Below are 15,026 nucleotides of genomic sequence, written 5' to 3'. Positions count from 1 at the left end.
AATTTGCTATACGAAACGAACACATTCTGCCCGAGTAACTCCTTAAAGACATATTTTTTTTACCTTTTGTGGGATGTTTTAATTACATTAATAAATATTTATTGTAAATTATGTGTAAGGGAAAATTGTTAGTGAGAAATGTTAGCACAAGCATCAATTGGCTCCGTATCAACATCAGAGCCATTATTTTTTTTCACGTTTTAAGCTTATCGTCGTTTGGATAAGCATGAATTCAATTTATCAAAGAAAATTGTTCCGTAAACCAATGTGTATGTCAATATTAATTGGCCAATTTGAGAGAAACCATGCAGCAGGTTGAACCAATTATATATGTAGAACTATTACGTGGTTGTATTTAAATTTTCAAGTTAAAATGAAACGGTGATGTTTGTAAGAAAAGTATTTGGTTTTTTCTTTAATTTAAGATCGCTCAAAATGTTGAAACCATTTCAAAATGTTTCACGAGTGTGATTTTGTTCTGATATACATAATGTGCTACGCAGATAATTGTCTGTATTATGGCACAAGATCAAATGAAAACACACAAAACGATACATAATATTTTTTTATAAAGTTTTGAACATGTTTGAAGACAACAGATGAAACGAATTTAAAAAAAAAATAAAAATCATGATTTTTAAGCATTTAAAACACCTACGACCTATTTTTATTCTTATTTTTTAAGGCTGATTTTTTCTTTTTTGCAAATTTCTACCTGTTACCATGTTAGACACATCAATGCATCATTCTGCAATTCAAATGGTAATCACTTGCAACGATAAATCATTAGGAAACACCATGAATGGTTTCCTCGTCATTTTGTACGTGTAGCTAACGGAAACTCATCTAATGACTTGGATTGTTATGATTGTATGTAAGTAGTAGCGATATAATCTTAATGAGTACTACAACTTTTAGTCAAGCTATTTTTGAATAGAAAAATATTTCCACAGTTTAAAGCAAATGTAAATTTGTTACTGCTATTTTCGATAAAATCAATATACTGACCATAATCAATATCCCAAGTGGATAATAGAGAGAAAATTTTAGACATTTGGGAAAAGAATCCATTTTGAAAGTAAACTTTATTTATTTTTGTCACGGCGTCAATTTTGATGCCATTTTACAGATTCAATAGTTGCGCAATAAATAGCCGCCAATTCATATTTAGTCATGACTGTTTATTAATATTAATTCGATTTATTTGCTCTTCTTTTTCAACAAATTGCTTATTAAAACTGGTTAAAATTCAATTTTTTGTACGATAAACGTGAATCAATTAAATGAAATCTTATTCGTTTAAGAACTGAGTTTCGATTATTTTCTTTTTTCAGGGAGAATGTAATTGAATTTTGAAAATATAATCGATTCAAATTATTTGTTATCAGATAAATTGTGGTTAATCGGGAAAAATGGTGGGAGGTTTGATTAGAACGGGCGTATGATTTTTTTTTTTCGTTCATTTCTTATTGCTTTATTTTCATACGCAAAAATAAAAAGTGCGTGTGATTTGTTTATTTATAATTCTCAAGTTTAAAATCGCTGTTCAATAGTTAATAGATCTGGGGCCATGTTTAAAATATGAATTGCTTGGAACCCATCTCGGAATATGAAATTCATCGTTAGTTTTATGCCGTTATTTCGATTTTTAACCAATTCTAAAAATTCATTGTAATGTACTTCATCGATTGGGAATTTTTGAAATGAACGTCTGTGTACATGATTATATTCGAGTGTTAATTTCGATAAATATTTTGTGTGTTGTAAAAATGTTTTATTTTCGATAAAGTATTTATAGTCTCCTTTTTCAAATTTAATGTAAAGCGTTTTCATCTTCGGCAGCTTTTGTAGCAAACGGATAAAACTATCGATTGTTAATCTACGATGAAGTCGGATTGTGAGTCCTGTAAGATTCGTTATATTTGCGAGGATATTCAGTGATTCAGAAGTGAAATTTTCGTATGTCAAATCTAGTTCAAGATTCTCCGTTTGAACGTTTGTCGAGCTTAGTGTTCTTAATAAAGTTGGTTGCATTTGAATCGAGTCATTTATTTTCAATTCTTTTAGTTCACTGAGTTCACTTAAAACATTTATATCCAAGTTAAAACATCCCGGAATTTCTAATACTTTCAATTTCGTATTTAGTTCAATGAATCTATTTATCGCTGCATCAATTGAGTGATTATTTGATCTATACGGTATGATACGAGCTTCAACTAATTTCGGTAATCCGATTTTTGGTGGCATAACAGATAATTTCATTTTGAAGACGTCATCATAATCTATTTCTTCAAAAGTGTGTATCTCTAAAGTTTCCAATTTAGAACAAACAGATATTATATCCAAAATAGCTGAGGGAGCAAAATACAAGCGTAGATTCTTTAATTTTTCAAATATTGGCCGATTTTCGTACAATGTTTCATTACTTATGTAGAGCAAACTGAGTTCCAAGCTATTCAGATTCTTGCAGTATCGGCAAAACATTTCAAATAGACTAACTCTTTCCGCCTCGTTATGACTTGCAATAGATGGACTGTTTAATATTGATAATGATGAAATTCTTGAACCAAATTTGATGAGAAAATGTTCGATTTGTGCCATTGTGGGGCGGCGATTATATTCCAAATCAAAAATATCGATTTTTTTGTGAAGATATTTGTTTGAGAATGCCTCCATGCCAACACGATCAAAACGTAAACAAACATTCACAATCGAATTTAGCGTGGTAAAGTGTAATTTTTTCATTATTTCACGTAAACAATCATCATTTAGCGCATTCAAAATATTTTTCGGTGAATCCTGATCGGGGGGTTGTAATAATAGTTCAAAGTAATTCAAAATGTCCCAACTTCTGAGTTTAGGTATATATCCTAAGACTCGAATTTCCTTGTCTTGAATGTACATTCCACCTTTGGATATTAGTTGTTTTACGATGGATTCGTCTTCTTTTTCGAATTCAACGTACGCAAATAGAGATTCAAATCCAATAAATCGAGGCTTTCCCAGTTGTTTTAAGCAATCGTATTGATCCGCCGAAAACTGAAATTCATAAAGTCAAACACTCTTTATATAGTACGAATTTTTTTATCAATAACGAATTTAACGTAATTTTTTTAGTTTTAATAACATAAAATGACATTATAAAATATCTAACGTACGGATGGTGGCATCGGATACATGCAAATTACATTTGACCTCGGTTCGTATACACGTGCAGAAAGAATTCGACTCATTTTTATATTTTCTGAATCGATTTACAAACGAATTTTATCTCAATGAAACACTCTTTTATTTGAAAAAAACGATGATATTAAATAAACTATAAACAAATCCTTAAGATAATTTAGGATGTTTTCACATTGACACTTGAAACCGTATTGAATGGTATTGGAGAGTAATATTGTCGTCAAGTTATTTTTTACCTGCATTAAAAAAAATTGACTGTGCATTACTTCTCAAGAATACCAAAATTACCATTTTTTAAAGTGAGATACGTAAGCTCAACTTCATATGAGCATCGGCTTATATTTTCTTTCAATAAAACCTTTTATTAAGGTACATAGTTTTATTGCAGTACAAAAGTATATTCTCTGTATGCCTATCTTCTATGTGAAGGAATTACAATGGAGCCAAATGAACTTCAAATCGTTTTCGGATGAAAAGTGCTTGGTGAGACTATTTCAATTTGTTTTTCAGACCTATACGAACTTTGGTCTTGTTAAAAGATCTACATGGTTTGTTTAAATGTGGTAAATTGCTGTGGCATTTGAAAACTTTGGTAACTTATTGTTTCGATATCGAGTATCGGGTTGATTCGTGATACGCCAAATCAACTGTTCATATTTCTGATTGTTATGGATTATATCGTTGGCAACTTTTTTGGCATAGATTTAAATAGATTGCAAAGATAAACGTGCGGCTTTAGTCGTTTACCATTGAGACTCTAGATGGCGTTCTTAATACGGAATTTATATTTGAATGACATATAGAGGCAACGACAACACTCAAACGTCAAGCTTATTTTCTAATGCAAAACAAATAACAAACATTATAGACCCAACAAAGGAAAAGAAGAAGAGTTTGACACAATTGTCGATTAGTTTTTGTGTTTTTGCATGGATTTTCATTTTCTCTATATTGTAGTGTTTAAATTTTTGAGTAAAAAAAATGTCATCATGGTTCACTGACTTAGCGGGAAAGGCTGAAAACATTCTCAATAAGATTGATCAAAATGCGGCCAGTGTTTTGAAAAATGATTCAAACGACCGTGATCAATTGATTGAAGTGAAAACAGGCGACGATATTGTCGATGGAGATATCATTAGGAAAAATAGAATAACAAATGGTTCGCCAGCTATACGAAGTATTACGTCAAATGCATTAAAACTACCGAAATCTCCGAAAAAAACTTTATACACTCCGGTCGACCGAGCGACCCAAGACAATGACGAATCGATTAAAAATGGAACAAAACTGAACAATATTGTTAATGGAGACGATGGCACCAAATTAAATCTACCAAAATCAAACGCATCGAATTCTTCACGTCGAAGCTCATGCAGTTCACGCACTGAAGGAATTCAAACAGTTATCGAATACCCAATTGCCAAACATTCCGCTGACACATCGACCACAAATGTCGATATAATGCACACGTCTACATCTTCTAGTTCAATGCACGGCTCAATTGAAGAAAAAAATGAAATGATGGCATCCCGAATTATTCTCGCCCAATTGAAAGCGGAACGTGATCAAATGAAATCCGAAATTATCGAACTAAAAAATCAATTGATTATTGCACAAAAGGAGGATTTAGTATCTGAATTAACGGCCACATGTGATCAATTGTCGACTGATAACGAAAGTCTACAGCGAAAAATGGATGAATTTGAAGAGGCAAATAACGGTTACACCAAGACAATTTCGCAACTCGAAGTGAGTGTGGCCAAAATGCATGAAGCCACCATGGAAATGAATGAGAAACTTGCAATGGCCAAAACTGAAACCGAACAAGCAGTCTTTGAATTACAGCAATACCGATCAAGAGCACAGCACACATTGCAAATGAAAGATGAACTAATTGCCGAACTAAAGTCCATGCACAAAAAAAGTGATACAAATGATGATATGGATATTGATGTGCAATGCAAACAAATCGAATTGACCGCAATGAAACAGGAGCGTGATGCATTTTTTGAGGAAAATAATATGTTGCGCAATCAATTGAATGCGAATAAACAAATAATTAGCACGCTTGAATGCAAATTACAGGAAATTGAATTGCGATCGAGTGACAGTGAGAAGTCGTTATCAAATGCACTGAAACAGGAAAAATTGAAATACAGCCAAATGGAGGAGACGATGCGTACACAGGCAAAAGAACTGAAGGTTGTTCGTGATGAACTGAAGAGACAACAAACTTTAACGTCAACCAAATTGCATGAAAAGTATAGTAGTAGTTTTTCCCTACGCTCAGCCTTTTTTTTTTTTTATTAAAATTATTACTTTTTTCGCAGAGAAAACGAGCTAATTGGATTACGCACCAAATTATCTAAACAGCAAAATACATCAGCAATGCCAACTGGACTAAATAGTACTGATGATCGTGTCTATTCCCTAACGCAGTCGCTTGTACAAAAACAAAATTCACTTGAACAGGTAACCGCCGAACGGAATGCGATTCGAATTCAATTGGAGAAATTGGAGAGTCAACATCGTGAAACTATGACACTATTGAGACACCAACGACTGCCGCAAATCATAAATGTAAATGATACAGACGATGCAAAATCTCAAGTGCCAAATTTTATGCGAGAAAATCCATTTGATACGCGCGTTGCGAGACGTATGAAACGAGCGTATTCATCTTTGGATGCGGCCGGGGTTCGATTGGGTGTATTCTTACGTCGTTATCCATTAGTTCGTACAATGACTATTGTTTATGTGGCTGTTTTACATTTATGGGTTATGTTTGTTTTGCTAAGCTCGACACCCAGTCAAACAAATTAATACGAATTTTATCAGACAATATATTGAATTAACTGGTCAGTTGAGCGAAAACAATAGACGTTATTGTTTTAATGATGAATCACTTTTCTTGTTTTAATAGAAGTGATTGTTCATTATAACAATAACTTCTATTGTTTTAGTTCATTTAGCTAGCTAACGTACTTTCAGCTCAACTGACCAGTTAGTTCAATTTATTGTCTGAATTTTATACATTGCAATATTTTCAATATTATTCATATTCCAATTATTACAAAAAATTCTTTTCTTTATTTACACATAATAAATTACAATAAAAGTTGAATTTACACACTAAACTCCATCTGTTGGTCAATGGTTTTCTTCTTTCTTTGAAATTCGCATTTCAATGTGTATGGCGCTGCTTGCACTCCATTTAAATACATAATATCAAATAAAAGAACGACAAAGACCTTTAGTGTTTAACTGACGTTCTATGCGATGGATCGATTGTTGTTACTTTCGTGTCGACTGTCAAGGTTCAATCATTGAAGTAATGATTTCTTTTCTTTGAAAAAAAATTGGTCAATAATAAAATAAAAATAGTTACATTCAACGGTGTCTTCAACCATCCAATCATTTTTTTTGCCATCGAACTTAATTTAATGCCATTGTTTTCAATTTATTTCAATTTTCAGAGCGCTGCGCAAGAATCGATGAATCGTAAAATTTGTTGGTCATTAGCGTTTTTTGGTGGCTCAAAGTTGAAAATGGCCCAGGAAACTGAAATAAAACATTTGCTACAAAATGCCGATCAATTATTTGACGAAAATCAGTATCAAGATGCGATTGATCTACTAAAAAAATATCCGGTACAATTTGCCTTTCAAATGACTGTTCTTTGAATTGAAAATGAGATAAATAAGAAATTAACATTTTTTCAACTGGCCCATCTAAAACCCATAAATCTATTATAGAATCAATCGGATGCAAATGTTTTGTGGCGAGAAGCACGTGCTTTATTCAAATTATCCAGAACGAATAAAGCGAAAAAAGAAGAGAGCGTTCGCGAGGGATACGATTTGATAGTCAAATCATTGGAGCTCGATGAGAGAAATGTTGATGTTCAGAAATGGTACGCAATCTTATTGGATGCCAAAAATGAATTGGATGGCATTAAAGCGCGCATTTCTCAATTGGGAAATGTTAAAAAACATATGGAAAGAGCTGTCGAATTGAACCCGGAGGATCCAACTAGGTAAAATAACAGTAACTATGTTGAGAATGGTAATGATAGTAACAAATCATAAATAAATTTAAAAATCAGCTGGCATTTGTTGGGCAATTTTGCATTCGGATTGGCCGACATGTCGTGGTATCAGCGAAAAATTGTTTCAGCCATTTTTGCAACACCACCCACTGGCACCTACGAAGAAGCACTTGAATATTTCCTCAAAGCTGAAGAGAAGAAACCAAATTTCTGTTCATTGAATTTACTATACATCGGTCAATGCTACTACAATTTGAAAAATTATGAAGAAGCCAAGCAATTTCTTGAAAGGGCTGCCAACGTTCAAGTATCGTAAGTATATTTTGGGAATTTATTTTTTGTAGAAAATTTGAAATTCGATTTTTATATGAATTCGATAATAATTTTCAATTTGTTTCATTGCAGGAACGATGATGACAAAAAGTGCAAGGAAGAAGCAACAGCTCTACTGAAAAAATTATAATTATGTATTGTTAATGTAGACATAAAATTGAATGTATAATTTTTAAATATGACATAATAATTGTGTGTTCCTTAGCAAAATAAAATTGTTTAATTTTAATAAACAAAAAAAGTCATTTTGGAAGTCACCATAGCAACCATAAAATAATTCAGTCAATAAAGTATCCCAGAGACGTAATTCCTTTCACCTTTGTTTTTCGTTTGAACATTTAACTTTGAATTAATAGTGTATAATTTTCATTTTGAAAAATGAGTCAAGGTAATCCGATCAGTCGAACCGGTTTATTGCTGAGTCCTCGAAAACATCGTAAATTAAATACAAAATTACGAAAGAATTCCAAGCGTGATTTAAATTTATTGCAATGTACAAAACCCATACAATATTCATTGCGACCATTTGCCAGCCTATTCAATCCATATTCACGGAATTGTTCGATTTTATGCAATCATCCTGGGCCCAACGAGATAAAAGATGTGGTAAAACAGGTGAAAGAACGTGATTGCAAAGGGCATTTAAGTCCAATACTAGATCATTGTTGTGGTGATGTTAGCTGTGAATTGATCAATATAACGGCTGCTCAAACAACCGACGATACACGAAAATTGTCTGACGATTATTTTCATTATGCCGATTCGGATTCGCGTCCATTGACCCCAACGCCAACGCCGACAATTATCAGTAATCGAACACGTGTAAGTCAGACATCGTATTTATTTCATCGTAGACGATGCCATACACCAGACCCAGTGAACACATGCGCCAACGAGCGAAAGCAACTGGTGTTAGATTTGCGTCGAAGTCACAGCCAAGAAACAATTGTTTATTGTAATGCATCCGAAATATCAATTCAAGCCGATTCGGTGAATTTGACGGCAAAATCAGTGATGAAAATCGATCAACAATCACAACAGCCAAAGAATATGCGACTATGTGAACAAGAGGCACGCAAAAAATCAGCCGAACGAAATGCATTACAAATGCAAAAAGACGAACCACCCGTTCCAAATAATGTTGTATGCATTAACGATCGAACGAATATTGAAGACGAAGTTGAGGGGTTTCGACGGCGTGGCAAGAAAAAGAAAAAACATAAAGACGGCAACACATTTCGCATCGACAAAGAACCGGAAACACAGATTACAACACTTGGCCCGGACTCACCAAATGCAAGTGCACGACCATCGATACCAATTAAAGATACAATCGTTAAGGGCTCAACACAAGATTCAACTACAGAACGGACACGCAACTGTAAATACCTTCGCTCAAACTTCATTACTGAAGACGCTCTGAAAATTTTACGACGCGGTCTTGATATTGACATTGTTGAAAGTGCATTTGAGAAATTTGTAAGCATTAGTGACTTCAAGTTGATAGCCCCGAAATATTGTTGATCATTTTATTTTATTCACAGATGAATACCGCATTGAAAGAGGCTTTCCAAACAATTCCAATGGACCAATTCAACAATAGCAATGCTGCTTTACATGAATTCAATGAAAATAAATTTGGCGTTGAAAATTCTGTAAACAATGACAAATGGCTGATAATGCCGCGACAGTTCATGAGATCGGCTACTCGTTTTAGTCTACCAATTAACACACAAAAACTCACGACACTAACTGCTTTTGAGTATTTGAGCCAATATGTTTGGATATCGGACCATCGAAAGAATTTGTATCGTTTTGTATTCAATAAATACATATGCAAAATGAACGACCAACAAGATATGGATGACAATGAAAATGAAGATGAAAATGAACTGGAACGAGCCACTCCAAGCCAAACAACAAATGAAAAATCTATTCAGCCAAATGTGTATAGGGAATGTGTTATGTCATTCAACGATCTCATCGACGCTTTTACAAATGTACTTGGCTACTGTGGTCCGGTGGAACAAATGCTGGAAAAAATTCAACAAATTATCAAATTAACCGAAATTAATGATAAAGATCATTCGACAATTAATTTTCGCAGTTGGTGCGGTTTAGTCGCATTTGCCGAAAGATTCTTGAATAACTTGTCATTCGAAGAAGACCCATGCGATGAGGTAAATTATTGAACTAAACGCATGTCATATAAATGATGAAAGAGATTTTCGATTCAAAAAAAAAAAGAAAAAAAAATTGAAATTTTCGTAAAATTGGTTTATTGATCGAATTAATGATAATCGAATAAATCTATTATTTACTTTAATTTATAGGTGGAAATTGCTGACTTTGAAACCGTTGAGCGAAAATTCAAGAACCTTACACCATCAACGGCTCTCAGAAGGATTCTTATGATTATTAAATACATTAAAAAAGAATAGATATTTTTCTACTTGCAGAAAATGTATTCAATGGAACCTTTGACAAAAATGTGAATGAGTGAATTCAAATTTCATTGAAACTTTAATTAATACAACGCAATTTAAACGGTTTTCTCTGCATTCTGCTTTGTGTGTAAACATATACACTAAAAAGAAGTCAACATGACCAGAAATCACCAGTTTGTTAATCTTTCAACATACGTGACGAATACTAGGGGGTAGACACGTAGAATAGGATTAGACTTTTAGTGTAAAAATTCGAGAAATTAAAGTGGAATAGACAATTCAGTAACTGGATTCACATGGATTCACTAATCCCATGTATGGAATAGCGAAAATGGGTTAGATTCAATGTTTTTGTAATCGATAGTACAGAATTTGATCAAAGCATTGAACTTGTTTGGAGATAGTAATTTGTTCTTTTTTGAAATATATTTCAGTTTTAAAGTCGAATACAAATTTACAAAACAATAGAAAAAAAATAATTTGAATTATCAATAACAAAATGTCATACTCCAGTGTCGATAAATAAGTTTTCAACAAAGTGAATGAAATGACGGATTGGTGGAATAGTAGGATTAGTGTTCATATATTGGAATCATGGTTTAATCGTTTGTGTCTCCTCCCTATTTTGACAACGTAATCATTTGATGCAAACGGTGAAACCATTCAAAATATTATAAATCGCACTCAAACAAAAAAAGACAAATAAGAAAGAAGGGCAGACCATATAATGTAGATGAGTATTTATAACTCTATTGCTTAGTTGTTCTATGATCTAGTAAGTTTACGTTTGAGTAAGTTGAGGAAGAGGATGATTCTCGGCGTGTTATCATCATCAATTCCACTTTATCTACTAAATATAGATCTGCTGAAATAGATTCAATGAAATGTGACCTTCGATGCTTCTTGCATACCGTTTACGACAAGTTTTGACTTTTAGCGTAAGATATACTGACTGTTGTTATCATCACTTCATACGATTATTATTATCATTAACACATGTAATAAGGAAAAAAAAAATTATCAATTCATTAATGTAATTAAAACCTACGCCCAAATGGTGTTGTTCATAATTCATTACACATCAGCGTGGATTGACAAAAAATTTGAGGTACTTCCAGTACAAAAGTTCGATTTTTTTGTGAAACAATGTAAAGTTTTATTGAGAAAATGTCCGAATTTTGAACAGAGTCACTTCAAACTTCACATACTCATGGTGAAAAAGGTTGGCAGTCATTTTAAGCTAAAAAAGTACTTATTTAGATTTTCCACTGAAATTTCACAGTTTGTTCAGAAAATGTTTATCAAATATTGTTCTATTAGTTGATATACTGTATTACAGGCCAACTAAATTAAAAAGTAAAAAAAAAATCTATAACAAAAAATTAATCTGGATATGATATATCAAGATTAGTTCATGGTTTTCAAACAAATGGAGAAATGTAACTGTAATTGATTGTATTTGATTTAGTAAAATTCATTCGAAATAAAACACCGTTTAGAAGTGTGTTTATTATATACATAAGCAAGCATGTTAATCTAATTATACAAGGAATTTTTTGAAAATCATCAAAATAAAAATCGTTATCAAGTAATAACTCCAATTTTATCTGCAAAGATTTGTTTATTACCGCGTATTTGAACATTTGTGCTGAATAAATTAATTAATACCTAATAAAAGTAGAAAGGGCAATCAAAACAGTAAAATAATTATCTATGTATTATGAAGCCTAATAATTGTTTTCAGTAAATGTGTTCACTTTAAAATTTTATTCAGATCGATGAAAATTATCATTTCTTTATGGAAAATTCGATCGGAAAAATGATTTTATTTCGAAATGTGTTTTTTTTAAGAATTTGTATAAAAATCTGAAGAAAGCTGTATTTTAAGATAAATCATATTACTTTCTCAATACATTTTACAAACGACATCAGCACAGTTCATATATACATTAAGCGTTACTACCAAGTAGCTTGGCACTGTATATACGACTATAATTTCAAGGTTCAGTAACAATCCGACGATCATGACCGGATATCGCCCGAGTATGGGTGTAATAATAATGTTTTCTTCACCCATGAAATCAGATTCTAAATATACTCGCAATTATGTGAAACCCAGCCATGGCCCATGGGCACCATTTTTCAAATAAAGAGGATTTTCTTTTTTATAATTTCCAACAATTTAAAGCGTAGGAATTAACTATGTACTAATTATGTACTCTTCCTCCCTTTTTTTCTCATTTTAGCACTGAAGTCTTTGAAGTGTTCATCGCCAGAGAAGGAAATCAACTTCAAAATAAAATTCCAATTCCCATACAAAAATGCACTAAGCTGGAAGGTACGCAAGGTACATAATTATTAAACCCATACTCGGGCGATATCCGGTCATGACCGTCGGATTGTTACTGAACCTAATTTTAATTGTCCAATATAATTCTTGCTTACAATTTTCCATACCTATCACGTTCTCTCAGATAATATGTGTTTATATCATCACATAAAAGTGTTTTGTATTTTTTTTTTTAAACATGGCATCGACCAAGTGGTTCCCAATCTTTCCTTTGAAGACTTGATTGTGAACGGTTGTTTCTTATCAAAATCTCGTATTTTCAAATAAACTAGGGAACATAAATTTAATGTATCAAATATACGTAGCATTTTAAAATGCCACAAAACTACGGGTAAATGCAACTGATTCTGGGTGTTTTTATCATACATAATTGTTACCGTCCAGATATTGGATATTTTTTCAATATATCGATTGCGACGTAAATGTATATACGATATAAATGTGAAAATTTTGTATTGCTGAGTTTTTTGAATATATGATGTAGCGTTGTATTGCCTACAATTTTAAAATTTTAAAATTGTAGGCAATACAACGCTACACCATATATACGATATATTCAAAAAAAGTGCAATATCTGTTTATCTTTATTTGGTTTTTCATTTTTGACATTTTTTTAATGTATTTTTTATACATACTGAACAGTATGAATTCATCGCCAAATTCTAATACTCAAATTAAAGGCGAAGTTAGTGATTTCCGTCGTGCACTGCCTCAATTTTGTGTGGTCGGTGTAAAGAATTTGATTTTATTGGGTAAATGTGAAAATGTGTTGCTTGAAAATTGTGTTGTATTTTGAAATTGGTTTTTTTCTTCGTGCCCATGGGACAAAAGGATGGGGGTTCATTTTAGGTTATCCAACTATTTTATTGCCTGGTTTGGAAAGTAAAAGGGATAATTCGACGGCAGAACCAGAATTTTTGCTAACTAACGAAGAGAAAAGTTGGATTGGTTCCATCAATTTGTTGTGTGTTCCATTGGGTAGTTTAACATCGGGCTTACTAATGGACGCACTTGGAAAACGTAGAATGATGCAGGTGTGCATGGAGTTTCAAACGTTTTGAATTTGGCTTTGGAATGAGTGAAGTTCGTTTTAATTATTTTTATTGTGTAATTATTTTCGGTAGCTTTTGAATTTTCCGATGATGGCTGCATGGGCAATATTTTACTTTTCAAAAAATATTACACACATTTATTTTGCACTTGGATTATCTGGAATGAGTGGTGGGCTATTAGAGGCGCCGGTTGGTTTATTACATTAATAAAAATTGGCTATTAAATGTGATATGATTTTTTATCTTTTTTTGTGTAGTTGTTAATTTACATCGCCGACACGGTAGAACCTCAATATCGTGGCATGTTAACAGCGTTCGGAACAGGTGTTGTATTGGGTGGTGTGTGCTTACAATTTATCATGGGTTCAATGCTGCATTGGCGAACGGTGGCTGCAATTTCGGCTATTGCTCCTTTCGTTGCATTTAATGCTGTATTTTTAGTGCCTGAAAGTCCACTTTGGTTATATCAGAAAAATCGTATTCAAGAATCTCAAAAGTCGTTGCAGTGGTTACGAGGGTGGGTATCGTTTAAAGCAGTCGAAACCGAATTTCAAGGAGTTATTCGCGCAGTTGAAAAGCTCCGAGCTGATAAAAAAAATCGTCCCGTTAAAACGTGGAGAAATACACTGGAACGATTTATGAAACGCGGTTTCATTTTGCCATTCAGTTTAATATTTGTCAGTTTTATATTTCAACACTTTTCCGGAATAACGCCACTTCAAACGTATGCTTTCGATATTTTGATATTTTATCGTGTTCCAATCGACGAATATTATGCCACCATTTTCCTTGGGGCCGCACAAGTAATTGGTTGCTTAATTGGTACAGTATTTATACGATCAACAGGAAAAAGACCTCTGGTATTCGCCTCGTTCATTGGATGTGGCTTATGCTTTTTTGGATTGTCGATGCTATCATATCTTAGTGAACATGTTGAAACGAATGACATTTATCGTTGGCTACCATTTATATTATTATTACTCGGCACGATGCTTGGTCATAGTGGTGCAAAATTGTTTCCATGGATGTTAATCGGAGAGGTGTGAAAATAAGAATTGGAAATAGCATTCTGATACTCAAAAAGTTCTATATATTTTTAGATCTATCCATTGGATGTCCGTAATGTGGCAGCTGGTATATCGAGTGCGATCGGTTATTTGGTTGGATTTGTCTCGAATAAAACATACATTTCATTGACCTCTATGTTCACACTGAACGGGACATTTTGGATTTATTCAGCTGTATCTGTGTTGGGGTGTGTGACTTTATTCTTTATTTTACCCGAAACAGAGAATAAAACACTGGAACATATCCAAGAATTTTTCACTGCAAGTAAGACTAAGCGACCCAACCAACATGATGAAAAATGTAATGAGACCAATACTAACATATAAGAATAAATAACAACGATATTTTCCCACATTTCATAATTGTATAGTTTTTCTGAAATATTTTCTGTCAATGCATTGAATTGTGGAATTAAAATTTTTCTCACAATCAATCAAAGAGAATAACTGGAGGTTCAATTGTCGTAATTCTTGACTCATTGAACGGTTGAGGCTCATATTTCGTCAGAAGTCCTTTGAAAAATGGTACTTTCAAAAATAGAA

At 32.9% G+C, this 15,026-nt stretch overlaps 5 protein-coding genes across 6 annotated transcripts; 4 read left to right on the top strand and 1 right to left on the bottom strand.

The window, feature by feature from the left end:
* Positions 1 to 1,213: 1,213 nt before the first annotated feature.
* On the bottom strand, positions 1,214 to 3,248 carry LOC116350768. Its single transcript, XM_031782690.1, has 2 exons — positions 3,159 to 3,248; positions 1,214 to 3,039 (listed from the first exon to the last, which is right to left on the bottom strand). Exons 1-2 carry the CDS (start codon positions 3,231 to 3,233, stop codon positions 1,534 to 1,536), a joined length of 1,581 nt encoding a protein of 526 aa, XP_031638550.1. The 5' UTR covers positions 3,234 to 3,248; the 3' UTR covers positions 1,214 to 1,533.
* A 793-nt stretch (positions 3,249 to 4,041) lies between these two features.
* Positions 4,042 to 6,082, top strand: LOC116350765 (golgin-84). The gene is made up of 2 exons (XM_031782687.1): positions 4,042 to 5,447; positions 5,517 to 6,082. Exons 1-2 carry the CDS (start codon positions 4,168 to 4,170, stop codon positions 6,007 to 6,009), a joined length of 1,773 nt encoding a protein of 590 aa, XP_031638547.1. The 5' UTR covers positions 4,042 to 4,167; the 3' UTR covers positions 6,010 to 6,082.
* Positions 6,083 to 6,424: 342 nt separating this feature from the next.
* LOC116350772 (regulator of microtubule dynamics protein 1-like) lies at positions 6,425 to 7,812 on the top strand. 2 transcript variants are annotated; one of them, XM_031782697.1, is made up of 5 exons: positions 6,425 to 6,517; positions 6,663 to 6,836; positions 6,942 to 7,222; positions 7,292 to 7,546; positions 7,640 to 7,812. In XM_031782697.1, exons 1-5 carry the CDS (start codon positions 6,461 to 6,463, stop codon positions 7,695 to 7,697), a joined length of 825 nt encoding a protein of 274 aa, XP_031638557.1. In that variant the 5' UTR covers positions 6,425 to 6,460; the 3' UTR covers positions 7,698 to 7,812. The 2 variants fall into 2 exon arrangements, with proteins under 2 accessions (XP_031638557.1, XP_031638558.1); XM_031782698.1 differs by having other exon boundaries at positions 6,453 to 6,548.
* A 133-nt stretch (positions 7,813 to 7,945) lies between these two features.
* On the top strand, positions 7,946 to 10,336 carry LOC116350915. The gene is made up of 3 exons (XM_031782912.1): positions 7,946 to 9,046; positions 9,112 to 9,747; positions 9,901 to 10,336. Exons 1-3 carry the CDS (start codon positions 7,946 to 7,948, stop codon positions 10,006 to 10,008), a joined length of 1,845 nt encoding a protein of 614 aa, XP_031638772.1. The 3' UTR covers positions 10,009 to 10,336.
* Positions 10,337 to 12,579: 2,243 nt separating this feature from the next.
* Positions 12,580 to 14,846, top strand: LOC116350769 (facilitated trehalose transporter Tret1-like). The gene is made up of 6 exons (XM_031782692.1): positions 12,580 to 12,695; positions 13,007 to 13,116; positions 13,196 to 13,398; positions 13,489 to 13,605; positions 13,674 to 14,456; positions 14,517 to 14,846. The coding sequence occupies exons 1-6, from the start codon at positions 12,679 to 12,681 to the stop codon at positions 14,808 to 14,810; spliced, it is 1,524 nt and encodes a 507-aa protein (XP_031638552.1). The 5' UTR covers positions 12,580 to 12,678; the 3' UTR covers positions 14,811 to 14,846.
* The last annotated feature ends 180 nt before the right edge of the window (positions 14,847 to 15,026 follow it).

Source organism: Contarinia nasturtii, unplaced genomic scaffold (genome assembly GCF_009176525.2).
Source record: "Contarinia nasturtii isolate CC-2019 unplaced genomic scaffold, AAFC_CNas_1.1 Cnas_scaffold_4311, whole genome shotgun sequence".
Taxonomy (NCBI): Eukaryota; Metazoa; Arthropoda; class Insecta; order Diptera; family Cecidomyiidae; genus Contarinia; species Contarinia nasturtii.
Note: the sequence above shows the minus strand (reverse complement) of the source record. Positions and strands in the feature narration are given on the sequence as shown.